We start from the raw sequence: 15089 nt of genomic DNA, 5'->3' as shown, positions 1-15089 counted from the left end.
GTGGCGTAGTGTGAAGTAAATATGACCCTTCATGTCATGTCCTGCTGCATTATTTCAATTTCAAAGATTTTGTGCAACCGGAACCAACATGTTCTTAATGAAATAATTTCACCAGAGCTGTCAAAATTAATCGATTAATCGACAAGTAATTGATCACCAAATTAATCGACAACTATTTTAATAATAAAGTAATCATTTGGAGCCATTTTTAATTAAAAATTATCAAAATCCTCTGATTTCAGCATAATTGTTCACTGATTTCTGTAGTCCTTCATGAAAGAAAACTGATGATCTTCTCTTCTGTGTTTAATCAAAATAAGACATTTGAAAACATTTGTTTTTACTTTGGAAAACACTGACCGAACCGGTTACATAGTTCAACATCAATCCACTTTTTTTAAATCACTTTACGAATACGAAGTACGAGATAAACACCAATCACTGGTTAAACAGTAATCAGGGAAAAACTTGCTCTTGTAATACACTTTAATGTGAAATTAAAATGAATCTGATTAGTCAATTAATCGATTAAATAATCGATATGCGATTCTAAAAACATTCGATAGTAAATTTCGCTCATTTAATTTTCATCTTCATTGCATAAATCGATTAGTCGTGTCTAGCGAATGAGGCACAAGGATGACGTCATAGAAAAGCGACTGTTATTTTGTTACCGTCTTGGACGCTACCGTGTGGCAATGGCACAATAGATGTTTCTATATCGCATTATAACTTAGCAAGCAAAATTTCCTCTCCAGAACATTGTCAAAACATATAAAAGCTGCCTATAAATATAAATACTGAGAAATTGGAACACTTGGCATCTCTATAGTTATGGGACAAAATCTTGTAATTGATATTGTGCCGTTGTGCACAATGAGGAATCTTACAACTCTCAGCGGCAAAGAAAACAGCACATCTTAATACTCTGTAATACGCTGTGTTTTTTCATCATTGTCGAGTTTCGATAGTATCATTATTGTTCGAAAAATAATTTGCTAATGATTATATCGTGAGTGAATACCTGACCACATATTTTTATTCTCATTCAAGCCAACCAAATAAGATTATTTGTCAATCTTACACATCCCTTGCTCGTCCCTGTCACCACGACCCGCATCTGTCCGCACACTTCAATTGCTTTGGCTTGAAATGAAAGCGAACACCCACCCTAACTGAACTACACCCACATGACTTTTGCTACAACGTAGAGGAACAATGGCCAAACATTGGCAAGCTTGACTTTGACATTTTGTGAGATTTCTTTCCCCGTCTGTGAAGTCGGTATCCAGAAACAAATGTAACGGCATTTCCTAACAAATGGCAGCTAAATGAGGCCCCCAGGGTGCCGCGCTGCTAACTACTGGCCTTGCATTGTTCAGAGCTATTATGATTGTCCTAACCAATCCAAAACAGCTCTCCCATTCGTGGTCATTTGCATTTGAATTGCCGTACGGCTACACAAAAACAAACACAAATCAAAAAAGGGAAGGAAAAAAATGACGGGGGGAAAATAACAGAGGTGGATTCCGGTCGAGCAATTAGCAAATGTCAGTCAAGAGTGGAGGAAAAAAACAAACTGCTTTAAAGAACAAGGGATGTAGACCTGCACTGTAGTGCAAGGAGAATATTTTATTACATATTTACCTTCAACGACTATAAAGCACAACCACATAGTCAAAATTAATGCATCAATCAAAATAGGGTTCCTTCCTATTATGTTGTGGGTCAAAATGACCCACTTTAAAGTTAAAGAACAAATGTTATCTTCATTATCAAACTTGGCACCAACAGACAATAAAAAACATTTAATTTCAACATATTTGCAATAAAAAAGAGTTGAGATGCTTTCGGAGCATTGACGATATACCGGGTCAAATTGACCCAACATTTTTATTTTATTTTATTTGTTTTTGCTATGAAACTTCACATCAACAGACTAAGAAATTGTTATGTTTGATGTGTGCAATGAAAATGCTATAAACCATGTTAATTGGGTTGGTTTTGGAATATTAAACATTCCGGGTCAAATTGACCCACTTTAAGGTATACATATTAGTATGAAACTAAACTCAGACAATTAAATGGTTCACTTTGACATACGTTCAATTAAAATGGTTAATAATGTTTATCGGAATGCTTTTGAAACATTAAACATAGCCCGGGTCAAAGTGACCCATTTTAAAGTTAATGATACAAATGAGTAGATATTTGTTCTGAAATTTCTCATCAATTAAAATGGTTCATATTGACATACTTTCACTTAAAATGGTTAATAATGTTTATCGGAATGCTTTTGAAACATTAAACATAGCCTGGGTCAAATTGACCCGTTTTAAAGTATAAGACCAACAGACATTTCATCAACAGACCATTTGTTTTGAAAACTGTTAATCATGAGCTATAATTCATTATCAGGGCGCTTTTGGAGACTTAAATATGGCACAGGTCAAACTGACCCATTTCGAAAGTTAACTCATTCAAACCCAAAATCATTTTTTTAATACTTTGTCCTTCACTCCCAAAAACGAATTTATATGTTTAAAATAAATATATATATATATTTTATGCTAGAGCATACAGAAGGCTTTGATACAGCTTCTGACATGAAGAGGTCGCTTAAAGCAATGGTAGTTAAAAAAAAAACGGACAGCACATGGTGGTAGAGTATAAGAGATCAGTCAGGGTCATGTTGCAACAAGCTCTTTTCCTCAGTATTTTAAACAGTTTGGGAAATAATGATGAAACTTCTAATGCTAATTGCTGCAAAAAGGAAACAGCTAGAAATATACCTTTTTTTTCCTGATGAAAGAAGAGACTCTAATCTTTCTTTCATAACAATAGAACACAATATTCTGTGGGCTTTGCAAAATCAGTCAAAATCCAGCAAAACAGCCGGGAGCGAAGGGGGTTGCTGCAGAGAAAATGACTGGGAGTGAATGAGTAAAGTAACTACAAATAGTAGTATTTCATAATGAAACTTCTTCCAAATGGTTCAATATTTGCAATGGAAATGGTTAATAATGTGTTTTTATCATTAAACAAATGGGTCAAATTGACCCAGGAACGTTACTGTATTAGTTTTCTTGAGAAACCAACCTAACAAGATGCTTAAAGGAGGCATACACTGTGCATGGAGTTTTTGATGCTTCTCGTCACATCATTATATGTTATAATATTTCACAGGGGTCCCTAATCAAGTGTCCTGCAAGTATGTTTTTTACTGCTGTGTGTCTACACACACATGAAGGCATATGTGTAAAATTCATCAAGCTTAAGTGCTCGTCAGAGGCAGCCAATCTGAGTGCGGCAGGCCTTGGGTTGCCGTGGCGATACGTGGGGACATTTAGAGTGCTCCGATAAACTCTGCCATTTAAAAGGTTATGACAATTAACGCAGCTCTCCGCAAATTACCACTGCCAGACCTTTACCCACGGACATCTCTCTCTCCTCCTTATCGCCCGACACCCAGCCTCACTCCGCCTCTCCTCCTCGGCTGCCATTTGCCCTCGGTTGCCGTCACCCGTCGTCCCCGCATCCTTCCATCCCCTTCCAGCCGCCAGCACTTTTTATTATCACGCTAATTAACAGAGTTCCTCACTTAATATTCAAATGGTGACCAATTAATGACACTGAACTTTGGGCGCCCCCTCCCACGCGCGCTGCACCTTCCACTTTCACCACCACCCCTTTTTCACTCTCCTCGCTGACTTTCATTTCCTCTGTCTCGTCCCTTCAACCTCCCCGTTCCACCTCCCCATAGCCAAGGTGAGCTCCAATTTCCGTGAGCGTGTGTGTGTGCGTGTGTTTGTTTGTGTGCCGCGAGTGGAGGAGGGGGGGGGGGGGGTCTGAAGGAGGCAGCAGACCACAGCAAGGGGGTTGTAAAGCTAGGGGCCAGGCTGCAGAAAGGCTCGGCAACCTTTTAATTAACCCGGTGTGATTAAAAGCAGGGGAGGTGGAGGAGTGGAAGGAAAAGGAAAATGGCAAACTGGTAGTGAAAGGGAAACGACTCAGGAGAATCACCCGCAACATTTATTTTGAGCTAATCCACAACAAAGTATTTTTTTTCTGAATAAAATTCAGAAATTAAAAGTAGAACAGATTAGATGAGTGTAAGGCGGTTTTGGACTCAAAATAATCACATTTTCCGTAACATCTGATCTTGCGCTGAGGTTGTTTTGTCTTAATTAATTTCCTGTGTGAGAATTTTTTTTTTAAACATGTTCTATTATGTGCATAATATTGGAATATCCTTACAATTCTCTTTCCACAATACAACTCCAAAATGTCAAAGAAAGAAAATAGCATGTGGCTAAAATGTACAGTCCCAAAGCAATGTTTTGCATGTGTGATTGTTCTTGCGCAATTTTGCACGCACCCAACATAATGAGCACATTTTATTTGAATGTGCACATGCTTTTACGGACACATTTTGTTGATAGGGTGCGTTTAAAGCGCTCAACACAAATGCGGGGCAAAGATAAACCTCTGAATCAGTTCAGTAGGTTTCCATGAAGGGAGCTTGTCTCCTCCAATCAGTTGAAAACAGCTCCCAAGAGGCGACTGTCACGACAGGAACAGGAAATAGATAAGACCAATAGAGGAAAGGACCAGTAGGATCCGTTTCACAGATGGATGGATGGGCTTTGCTTGAGTCTAGATAGATCTCATGTGGGATGACTCGCCTCCAGGAATTCAAACCAAATACAAGTCGGTGACGTTTTTACAGTTTATATACCAGGCCGTAAAATAACCGGACTGTATTCGGTTACATGTAATTACTCCCCAAGCATAAATTTAACGTTTCTAAATTGATTCACATGTGCTCCAGTAACATGTTCTGACATTGTTATGAGTTGAAAGATGGCAGCCGGCCAATGTCTCAAGTCTGTAGGTCTGCCACGCTTGTGTGCCTACTGCTCAATAAAAGGAACACATCATAAAAAATCAGCTGAAAAGTTGTGAAATTACAGCGCTCCCATTCACACATTCTCACATTTTGCTTTTTATGAGGTTGGACATATTAGACAGTAACAACATGCACGCAAGAGGAAAGGGAGGGGGCAATGTATAGCCAGAGGGCCGTCTACCAACCATGAGAGCAATTGATCCAGCCAGCTATGCTATTCTAAAAACAAATAAAACTTCAGAGACACTTTTATAGAATGACCCACAAAAACATTTTTCAATTGCTACATCTTCAACATTATATAGACTCACATCATATAGTAAATCGTGCATTTTTTTAAATAAAGGCAATACATTATGGGTGGACTTTATAAAACTAAAAGGCCCCTAAAAAGAAATATGTTATTCCTTGAAAGTAATGTGGGCAGAGGAAGTGGTGTTTAAAGAGACTATTAGTTAGATAGATAGATAGATAGATAGATAGATAGATAGATAGATAGATAGATAGATAGATAGATAGATAGATAGATAGATAGATACTTAGAGAGCTAGCTAGCGAGAGAGAGAGAGAGAGAGAGAGAGAGAGAGAGAGAGAGAGAGAGAGAGAGAGAGAGAGAGAGAGAGATAATGTAGCTAGCTAGATAAGCTATACTATAGCTAATTACCTAGAGAGCTAGCTAGCTAGCGAGAGAGAAAGAGAGAGAGAGAAAGAGATAGATAGATAGATAGATAGATAGATATATAGATAGATAGATAGATAGATAGATAGATAGATAGATAGATAGATAGATAGATAGATAGATAGATAGATAGATAGATAGATAGATAGATAGATAGATAGATGGATAGATTTAAAAAATTGTACACACTATAGTACACACACAAAAAAATATTTTTTTCAAAGTTTACCTCTCTCCAGGACTCGGTTTAGTATTTTTCTGACTGTTCTTTCAGCTTTGACATCTGAGAAATATCTTTATAACCTGTGCTGCTCCTTGCAATCAGATGAGGTCACAGCGGTACAACAGACTCAAAGAAATGGGCTATTTTCAGTTCGATTTGCTACTAAACTGGCTAATAGTGCTTGGTTGCAGAGCTAATTCTTTGTCAAAGGAAACTGGAATGGTTCCATCAGTGTGAAGATGTCCTCTGGCTAGGGTTAATGGGAGTGAAGTGGGCTGTGGGATGCTGCACAGAACGCCCGAAGATCACCATAAAGTACGTTGCAGCTTGGATTTCTCAATTTAATGTCGGGTCAAAAAGCAGGGGTCGAAACCACAATGACATCCTAATCTGCTGCAATTTTTTTGTGTGTGGGTGTGCGCGTCTGTGCGTGTGTGTAATCTGTTCAATGCGGCTCACATCATGCCTCATTTTAGCCCCGAATCACAAATAAAGGTCACCATTTGACCTTTTCACAGCTCAGAATTGCAGCAGCACATTCAGCCGATTTGTGTTTACGCTGACACACGTACACAAAACTGACAGAAAAGACGCACGCTCACTCGGGAAAAAGAACAGCTCTGATCTGAAAGATCACCAAATCCTCTATTTGTAATCCCGGACAGATGTACTGTGTTGGTTCAATTTCCAGCCATGTTTACTCTTGAATCCTAAATGGATTCATGGCCTTTTTTGGGGGGTATTATTTCCACTCTCTGAAATACTCTCCAACTCAAATCGATGGAAAGTGCACTTTTTGGTCTGTGGACAAATGTCATGTTTTTCTACCAATCAATAATTTCATATTACTTGAAATCTTGAAAAAACACAATGACAACAGTCTGTTGTGGAAAGCGAAATGTGAAATTGCATTCAAGTCAATTGAAAAAGATCACTTGGCACAACCTTAAGCACACATGCAAATTCCCATAAACAATAATAGAACTCACTTTTGATTGATATTTGCATTGCGTATATGCACATGTACTGGATTTATGTTCATTTTCTTTTGTGAAAAGTGCTTTAATTCCCAGCAGGAATGCTTTCTTAATGACAGCAATGATGACATTAAGAGGCTCGTGATGTGACTTAATTTTTATCTCATTATTCTTAGCATGCTTGAGATAAACCGTAGCGGTTGGCACAATGACCAATAAAGAACATATCAGCACAGGTGCAAAAACAGCCATGGCCAGTCAGAACGGTCGAGTAAAAGTACTGAACCTGGGGTGCAAATGTCAGCATGGGTCAATTGTTGCCGCATCATCAGCTAATGAAGAAAACACATTGTTGCAATCACCAAATGTCAACCGGGCAATGGACTTCAGAGTTGGGAGCGAACAATGTTTGTTCACTTGGCTGTGCAATTCGTGTGTGTTCGAAATGTGAAAAAAGAACAAATGACTTTGGTTTTTGTTCAGTGTGAGAAAAAATAGTTGGCATAAATATTAATCCTGACAATTCTTTCCTATCTCTATCTATCTATCCATCTATCTATCTATCTATCTATCTATCTATCTATCTATCTATCTATCTATCTATCTATCTATCTATCTATCTATCTATCTATCTATCTATCTATCTATCTATCTATCTATCTATCTATCTATCTATCTATCTATCTATCTATCTATCTATCTATCTATCTATCTATCTATCTATCTATCTATCTATCTATCTATCTGTCTCTCTCTCTCCCTATCTATCTCTCTAGCTATCTATCTATCTATCTATCTATCTATCTATCTATCTATCTATCTATCTATCTATCTATCTATCTATCTATCTCTCTCTCTCCCTATCTATCTCTCTAGCTATCTATCTATCTATCTATCTATCTATCTATCTATCTATCTATCTATCTATCTATCTATCTATCTATCTATCTATCTATCTCTTTCTCTCTCTCTTTCTCTCTCGCTAGCTAGCTAGCTCTCTAGGTAATTAGCTATAGTATAGCTTATCTAGCTAGCTACATTATCTCTCTCTCTCTCTCTCTCTCTCTCTCGCTAGCTAGCTCTCTAAGTATCTATCTATCTATCTATCTATCTAGCTACATTATCTAATTACCTACATTATCTCTCTCTCTCTCTCTCTCTTTCTCTTTCTCTCTCTCTCTCTCTCTCTCTAGCTAGTTAGCTATATTATCTAGCTAGCTACATTATCTATCTATCTATCCATCCATCCATCCATCCATCCATCCATCCATCTATCTATCTATGTATCTGAATAGTGTCTGGAGTACTATGTGTTAGTGCATACTCGTACAACATTTTTAATGCATTTGTCTAGCGTCCACAACGTCTCATTAAAACATCTCTTTTTAATCTTAATCTATTACATTGCTGTGCTTTGCTTCACCCTGTCTTTTCAGAGCTATTCTTGCCTGTCCATTTTCATTGGAATCTCTCCCGTCTCGCTGTGTTGTTTCTCCCGGCACCATTTTGTTCTGTTTCTATCCAGGCCACAGTCATTCCACTCTGGCTGCACAGTGGATGGAAAACACATGGGCAGCCTTCGCTGGACTCCAAAACAACGTGAACTTGAACCCCGCTTCTGACTGTGAGGAAAACAACGTCTGCCGAGCAACAGACTGAACTTGGCCATTCAAGTTCAAATAAGTTCATATGTGTGACAGGTCTTTTGTCACTATGATTAGGTTTGGATGGGCAAGGCTGTTTATGAACTATGACTCTCTTTTCTTTTCTTTTTTTCTGATGTGCATGTGTAGACAAAGGGAAAGAATGTACAGGAGACTTGAAATGCATGGTCGTGAACACAACAACAAATCCCATCAGACATCCTCCAGTAATAAAAAGCAGTATTTTATCTGATACAGTATATCATAAAAGTAAGTCATTTATGACTCCAATTGGTCAACGAGATTAAAAAAAAAAAATTCTAATGCTTGTATTAAAATCCCAATGTCATCTATTAAACTATTACTATCTCACATAAAGCAACATTAGTTTTCGTTTTTAATTATTGATGAAATATAATGTGAATTCTAGGGGAGACACTAAATGAATGCTCTACTTCTTGATTATTTTGTTAGTGTGTTTGTTTTTGAGAGGCCAAGTGTTTCTTTTTCCTAATTAATTGGTTGATTTTGGCAGACCGCTCCAAGGAAACTTTCTATTCCAAGGAAATTTCTTTTGGTCATTATGAGAATTTTTTATTGCCTTGCTTACGCGATCACCAGCGAGCGCTTTCTATTTACAGACAGCAGCGCCCTTTGGAGTGAAGACGGCTGCTTCTGGCATCTGTGATTGTGTGAATTAGAGAGAGACTGATATGGTTATTTCAGCGCCAATGCTGATTATTAGCTGTCAAGGACGCCGATATTCATTTTCACTCAAAGGGAAAAAATGGCATTTCAATAATACAATCTCCAGCTCTTAAATGTGTTCAATTTTTAAGCATTTGTTTATTGAGCAACTTTTTTGATTTGTAAAATATTGGAGTAAAAAAAATGTTTTTGGTCAGTGGTCTGGTGGTCCCTGGAGAAGTGAGTATACTCTCAATTAAAAAAAATATGTTTTTAATTAGTCCAGAAAACCGTCCTCTTTCAGAAACGGTGACAAATAAGAATTAAAAATCCGTCATTTGTATTTGCTCACAGTAATAAAGTTATCATGACTGAACAGTTTGGTAACAAAAGCAGCCTGAAATAATGTCAAATGTATTTATCATGAGGCAAACAAAGTATATGTCATACTTAGTGAACAATGAACAAAAATGTCTGAACGGCTGAACGGTGTATATCTGGGCGGATTTAGAAGTGGGTATGCTCAAAACTGACTGAAAAAGAAGCGGGTATACGGATATGCGGGTATACCCTGGACTAAACCACTGATCTTAGTCAACCCACTTCAATCTTTGCTTTAAAATTCTAGCAAAAAGTTCAGACATCTCCCAAGGGCAGTAGCATGTCTTCAAAAGTGAAATAAAAATGTAATATTGTTTTCTACAGTAAATAAAGTTTCCAAAATTAAGTGGTACATTTTTACTTATCTTAGTTATAATTTCCAGTTCCCCGGGTCAGCTTCTTCTCTTATAACGTTAACTGAAAATTTCAATAAATAGTTTCCTGAAGTTGACACATTTTTAAATTGATATATTATCGGCCGTACGATTCTTCAAAAAGGCAGATGCCGATAATTGTCAAAATGCCGATAATCGGTTTAAAATGATCGGACTTCAATTAGGCTACCATGTCAATCAGGGTATGCAGGTGTGCCATATCGTGGACCGTGAGTGTTCAAGCTCGTGTGTTGTTACCTGAGGCGGTGGTCGTGACTGCAGGTAAGGCGTTTGGTTCGGACCCGGAGGGGTCTGTTGCGGGGGACTGAAATAGGGCGGCGTTCCCTGCTGGCTTGCCTGCTGCTGCTGCTGCTGCTGCTGCTGCTGCTGCTGCTGCTGTTGCTGCTGCTGCTGCTGCTGCTGCTGCTGCTGCTGCTGCTGCTGGCTGTACCCGGCCATGCTCTGCTGGCCGTAGGGCGCCACCTGCCATAGAAAAACATCACAGAATGGGGAATGTTTAGGGTCAACAATCCCTTTAAATTCAATCAGAGCGGTGCAGATATGTTGTCGGTCACATCAGGAAGTGATTAAGCTGCAACTTCAACTACGATGGAGAAACACAAACATCCCACACGGGGCAGCACAAACGGGCTTGTCTCCATTTTCCAACTCATCCGAATGTCCCTTGGCTAAAGGATCTCAATTTAGCTCGGCCATGCTGACGACGGACTCCCAGCTGTCCTGTGCCTAATGAACTCGCAGCGCAAAGAACTCTAACGCAATGTCCTCTGGCTCGCCAAATGTGTCATCCTCTTCAAATGATCCCCATCTCAGTTCGGAACGCAGCTGGGATGAGGTGTAGGGGGATAGCGCGGCGCGCCCGTCCTGGACCGTAACGCTAATGAGGGACATGCGAATGAGCCGGGGCCTTCCAGGGCAGTTAGAAAGTAGCTTGCCAAGCGTCGCTGCTGCATTACACGCCGGTTAGACGAGAGAGTATGAGAGAGAGAGGCTGGCACACGTACAAATGTAGTCTTAATGCTCGCTTGTCATTTGTTATGACTACAGACACAGCCAGGTGCTCCTCACTCCTCTAAGGATTTCTGCCGAGGTGTGGGTTGTCTCTTTCACACACAGACACACACGCAGACAAAACCCAAACAGATGACTAAACATCGTTTACAGCTGGCGGTAAAGCAACATGACAGCACTTTTTATGTCATATTTTTTCCCCTCATGTCACATTACTTGCTTATTCCATCATTTACAGCATCCAACCAATAGCATGGCCAAAACCTTGTAAAAAAAAAAAAAGACGGTATAAGTGCTGTCATTCGTGTTGGGTGTAAAGCTCATAGTTCACGTCCACTTTTATGAGTTAAACTCTGATAGGACCTCTTAACTCATTCTCTGCCTTTGATGGCTATTGACGTCAACAATTTATTTGAACTATTTCTATTAGTTTCACTTTTTTTTCCCACTTTTGTTAACAAGAGTGTGACAACCTAAATCATTTTTATTGTACATTTAGAACGGTTATAAAATGTGTGATTAATTGTGAGTTAACTATTGAAGTTATGCGATTAATTCCAATTAAAAAAAATTATCGTCTGACTTCCCTAATTTTTTATAATCTTTCCTTTTTTCTTTTTTTTTAGGGGCATCAGGCGATTATTTTTTTTAAATTGTAATTAATGACATGACTTCACTAGTTAATCATAAATGTTATATCTGTTCTAAATGGATAATAATTTTTTTCTAGGTTTTCATACTCTTGTTAACAAAAGTGGAAAAAAATGTAAAACTACTAGAAATAGTTCAAATTAACTTTTGACGTCAATAGCCGTCAATGGCAGTAAATGAGTTAAGAGGTCCTTTCAGAGTTGAACTCATAAAAGTGGACGTGACCTATGAGCTTTACACCCAGCACGAATTACAGCATGTATACCGTCTTTTTCTATGAGGTTTTGGCCATGCTATTGGTTGGATGGTGAAACTACTAGAAACAGTTCAAATGAATTTTTGACATCTATAGCCGTCAATGGCAGTGAATGAGTTAAATCGTCTTTACAAAAAAGTAAACGGACAAAATGATTTATATCAACAATCATGAGCATGATGTAACAACTACTAAGATCAAAAGCACATTTGTATTTTTATCGTGAATGATATTAGCAAGGAAACTTACTCACGAACACAGTACACGATGGCAAATGGAGATGAATCCATGTGAAATAGTAGTAGGTGAAAATAAGTCGTCCATGGACATTGTCACAATGACGATTACAATAGAACTGATAGGGCAATATAGAATACATTCCACTTCAATGGGAATTTGATTAGAAAGGACAGGTTAATATGTGTGCGTGTGTGCGCGTGTGTGCGTGTGTGTGCGTAGCGCCCATTGTGTGAGTGTGTCATTAGGCCTTCGAGACAGACAGGGTGAGATCAGTCTCGCTGGCAGAGAGGTTAATAGCGTGGCCTTGCTCGTGCCAACAGCTCCACTGGATTCATTACCGCCAGCCAGGGCAACACACCACACACACACACTCTTAATGCTCTGAAATGCACTTTGCACATGTAATTATTAGGGGGTGTCAAAATTTGTGTGTTAATTTTGAGTTAAAGTTCCTTTAAAGCCACTTTTTTTTTTTTACACGGTGACCACCCCGTCCTTGGAAAGACTGTACTGGGAGAATTCCAGTCGCAGACACGGCTACATCAAAATTGAGCCGTAATAAATGTAATAAAAATGCATATCTTTGTGGAGACTGGGGTCAAGTTGTATTTTACAATTTTAAAAATGTGCAGAATTTCACAAGTTTCTTCATGTTAAAGATGAATTAGATAGCGCTTACTATGGAAAGAAAAATGCACTAAGCTGTCACCGTCTTACAAATACAATTATGCCATCTAGAGGCAGAAAAAAGAGACCTCAACACAAATCAATATCACACTTGTTTTTTACAGCGCAGTGAATCGTTTTAATTTTAACTCAATTTTATGATTCATGATGAAAATGCTGTATCAATGACTCAAAGATGCAGTCATATTTCTATTACAAGAGTATGAAATGTTTTTGTACATTTAGAACATTTATACAATTTGCGATTAATCGTGAGTTAACGATTAAAGTGTTAATTGTAAAATGTTAATCGCCTGACACCCCTAGTAATTCTATGTATTCATTTGTGTTGTTCCGATACTGTTTTTTGGCCCCCGATACCGATTCCGATACCCAGCTTTGCAGTATCAGCCAATGCCGATACCATACCGATACCGAAGGTTTTTTTTTCTCAACATGAAAACGCTGTCCTGCCATTGGTTCAGAGCATTCAAGGGCCAATAGGATATCTTAGCTCGGCATGCAGTGAACACGTCACGCATCGGTGAATGCCGTGCATGAGCAAGACACAAGATGCTGCATTCAAAGTCCTATATTAGCGTCAGAATTAATGATTAATGATATCGGCATGTTACCAATACCGATACCACTGTTTTAATGCAGTATCGGGGCTCCTGCCGATACCAGTATCGGAACAACACTAGTAATAATGTAAAAAAGATGTGCGCATTTACAAAGGCTGTTTTTTTTTGGGGGGGGTGACTTGCTTTGACTTCTATAAAAATGCAAAAAAAGCAACTTAACCATGAGAAAATTGACGGTGAGAGCAGTCGACGCACTTGCTTACTTGCATCGGTAATCACCAAAATAGAAAAAAAACAAAAAACAGCCAACCAGTATGTAAACACCCCTGAACCAAAACGATAATTCATATTTTGTCAATTCTCAAACAAATACACATGACAGGCAACCTGACAGACGAGTGCTGACAGTTCAACTGGCAGAAGACCTCAAAGAAATGCGCAGAGCAAGTCTTAAAAAAATAGTGTCAAGCTATAATCAATAAATAGACGTTCACTGCCGTCTATTGTCTTCAAAATGCTTGTTTCATTTGATGACTTAAAAATACAGCGCACCCGATGACACAGTGCCGCACGACTATAAAAGAACCATGACATCAAGCATGGCAGATTACAATGTTGGTCAGCCAACATCCCAACAATGAAAATAACTTTCAATAATAAACCATTTAAAGAAGCCTTCAAGTCTATTTTGTCATTTGAAAAGCATTCACACACACACACACACACACACCTATGCACAATAACCGTACAAAGCAGTGTACATATGCATGCAGAGATAAGTAGACCTGCTGTGCTGGTGATTCTTCTTAAAAAAAAATAAAAAAATGCCTGCGCACAGAAAATAAGGCAATTTTCTGCCTTTCCCTGCACTCTGGTATGCTTTACCCACAATGTTTTGGCATGTATACAATGTCAAATATAATAAAATGACAACAGATGCTAGGTGTGAAATGACACATAATAGGCATCCTTTGAAGCAAATAATTTAGCATAAACTGCAAAGAGAGTGTGATGATATATATATATATATATATATATATATATATATATATATATATATATATATATATATATATATATAAAAGAAAAAAAAAGCCAAAGACATGAACACATTGCTGAACTCAATCATAAAAGTCATAACAAATGAACTAAAAATCTAGACTTACTTTGCCAATAATAATGTGGTTTTAATGTTCTACCAATAGACCGTTGAAAAGTCCGAACAGCATACAGCTTGTAATTAAATTGGGCCATTGATCAAGAGAGATAATGTCGCCAAATGGGGCGATTACCAGGCGGGTGACCGGGACTTTCCAATACAAGATGAGGTCATCCAACCACTAGACCTAGCAAGCACGCCTAAAACACATCTACCGGTATTACACGTGAACAATCAGTCGAGTCACTTAAACACCATAGTGCAAAAAATAAATAAAATAACTGACAGCTAAAAACAACAGACAGGTTAAAAGATTAAATGAAAGATGCTTGAGACAGAGCGCAAGGCAGAGAGGAGATAGATGGGGAGGATGTTGACTTATGAAGTGATGTTTGACATGATAAGGCCGTGATAGTGACAGTGAGCTATGTGAACATAACAAGGAAGGAAAAAGGGGCGGGGCAAGAGTCAAGCACAAAGTTGGGAACAATGTGAAAAAAAATGAAGATGCGTTATAAATAATGAATACTGAGAGTGTCATCTCTAAAGGGGACTTTAGGGCACTATATGCGCGTCATTGACTCCTTCACTGCCATTGACGGCTATAGACGTCAAAAATTCATTTTAT

General features: G+C 38.4%; 1 protein-coding gene across 2 annotated transcripts in view; it reads right to left on the bottom strand.

The window, feature by feature from the left end:
• The window catches only part of arid1b (AT-rich interactive domain 1B), a 224381-nt gene that overhangs the window by 155077 nt on the left and 54215 nt on the right, over positions 1-15089 (bottom strand). For both annotated transcript variants that reach the window (XM_086094165.1, XM_086094166.1), the window contains exon 3: positions 10132-10356. In XM_086094165.1, coding sequence (XP_085950291.1) covers positions 10132-10356 — 225 coding nt within the window. The remainder of the gene's footprint in view (positions 1-10131; positions 10357-15089) is intronic.

Source organism: Leptonotus elevatus, chromosome 14 (assembly GCF_054856555.1).
Source record: "Leptonotus elevatus isolate MCC_2025b chromosome 14, RoL_Lele_1.0, whole genome shotgun sequence".
In the NCBI taxonomy this organism is placed as follows: Eukaryota; Metazoa; Chordata; class Actinopteri; order Syngnathiformes; family Syngnathidae; genus Leptonotus; species Leptonotus elevatus.
This window is presented reverse-complemented; position numbering and strand designations above follow the sequence as displayed.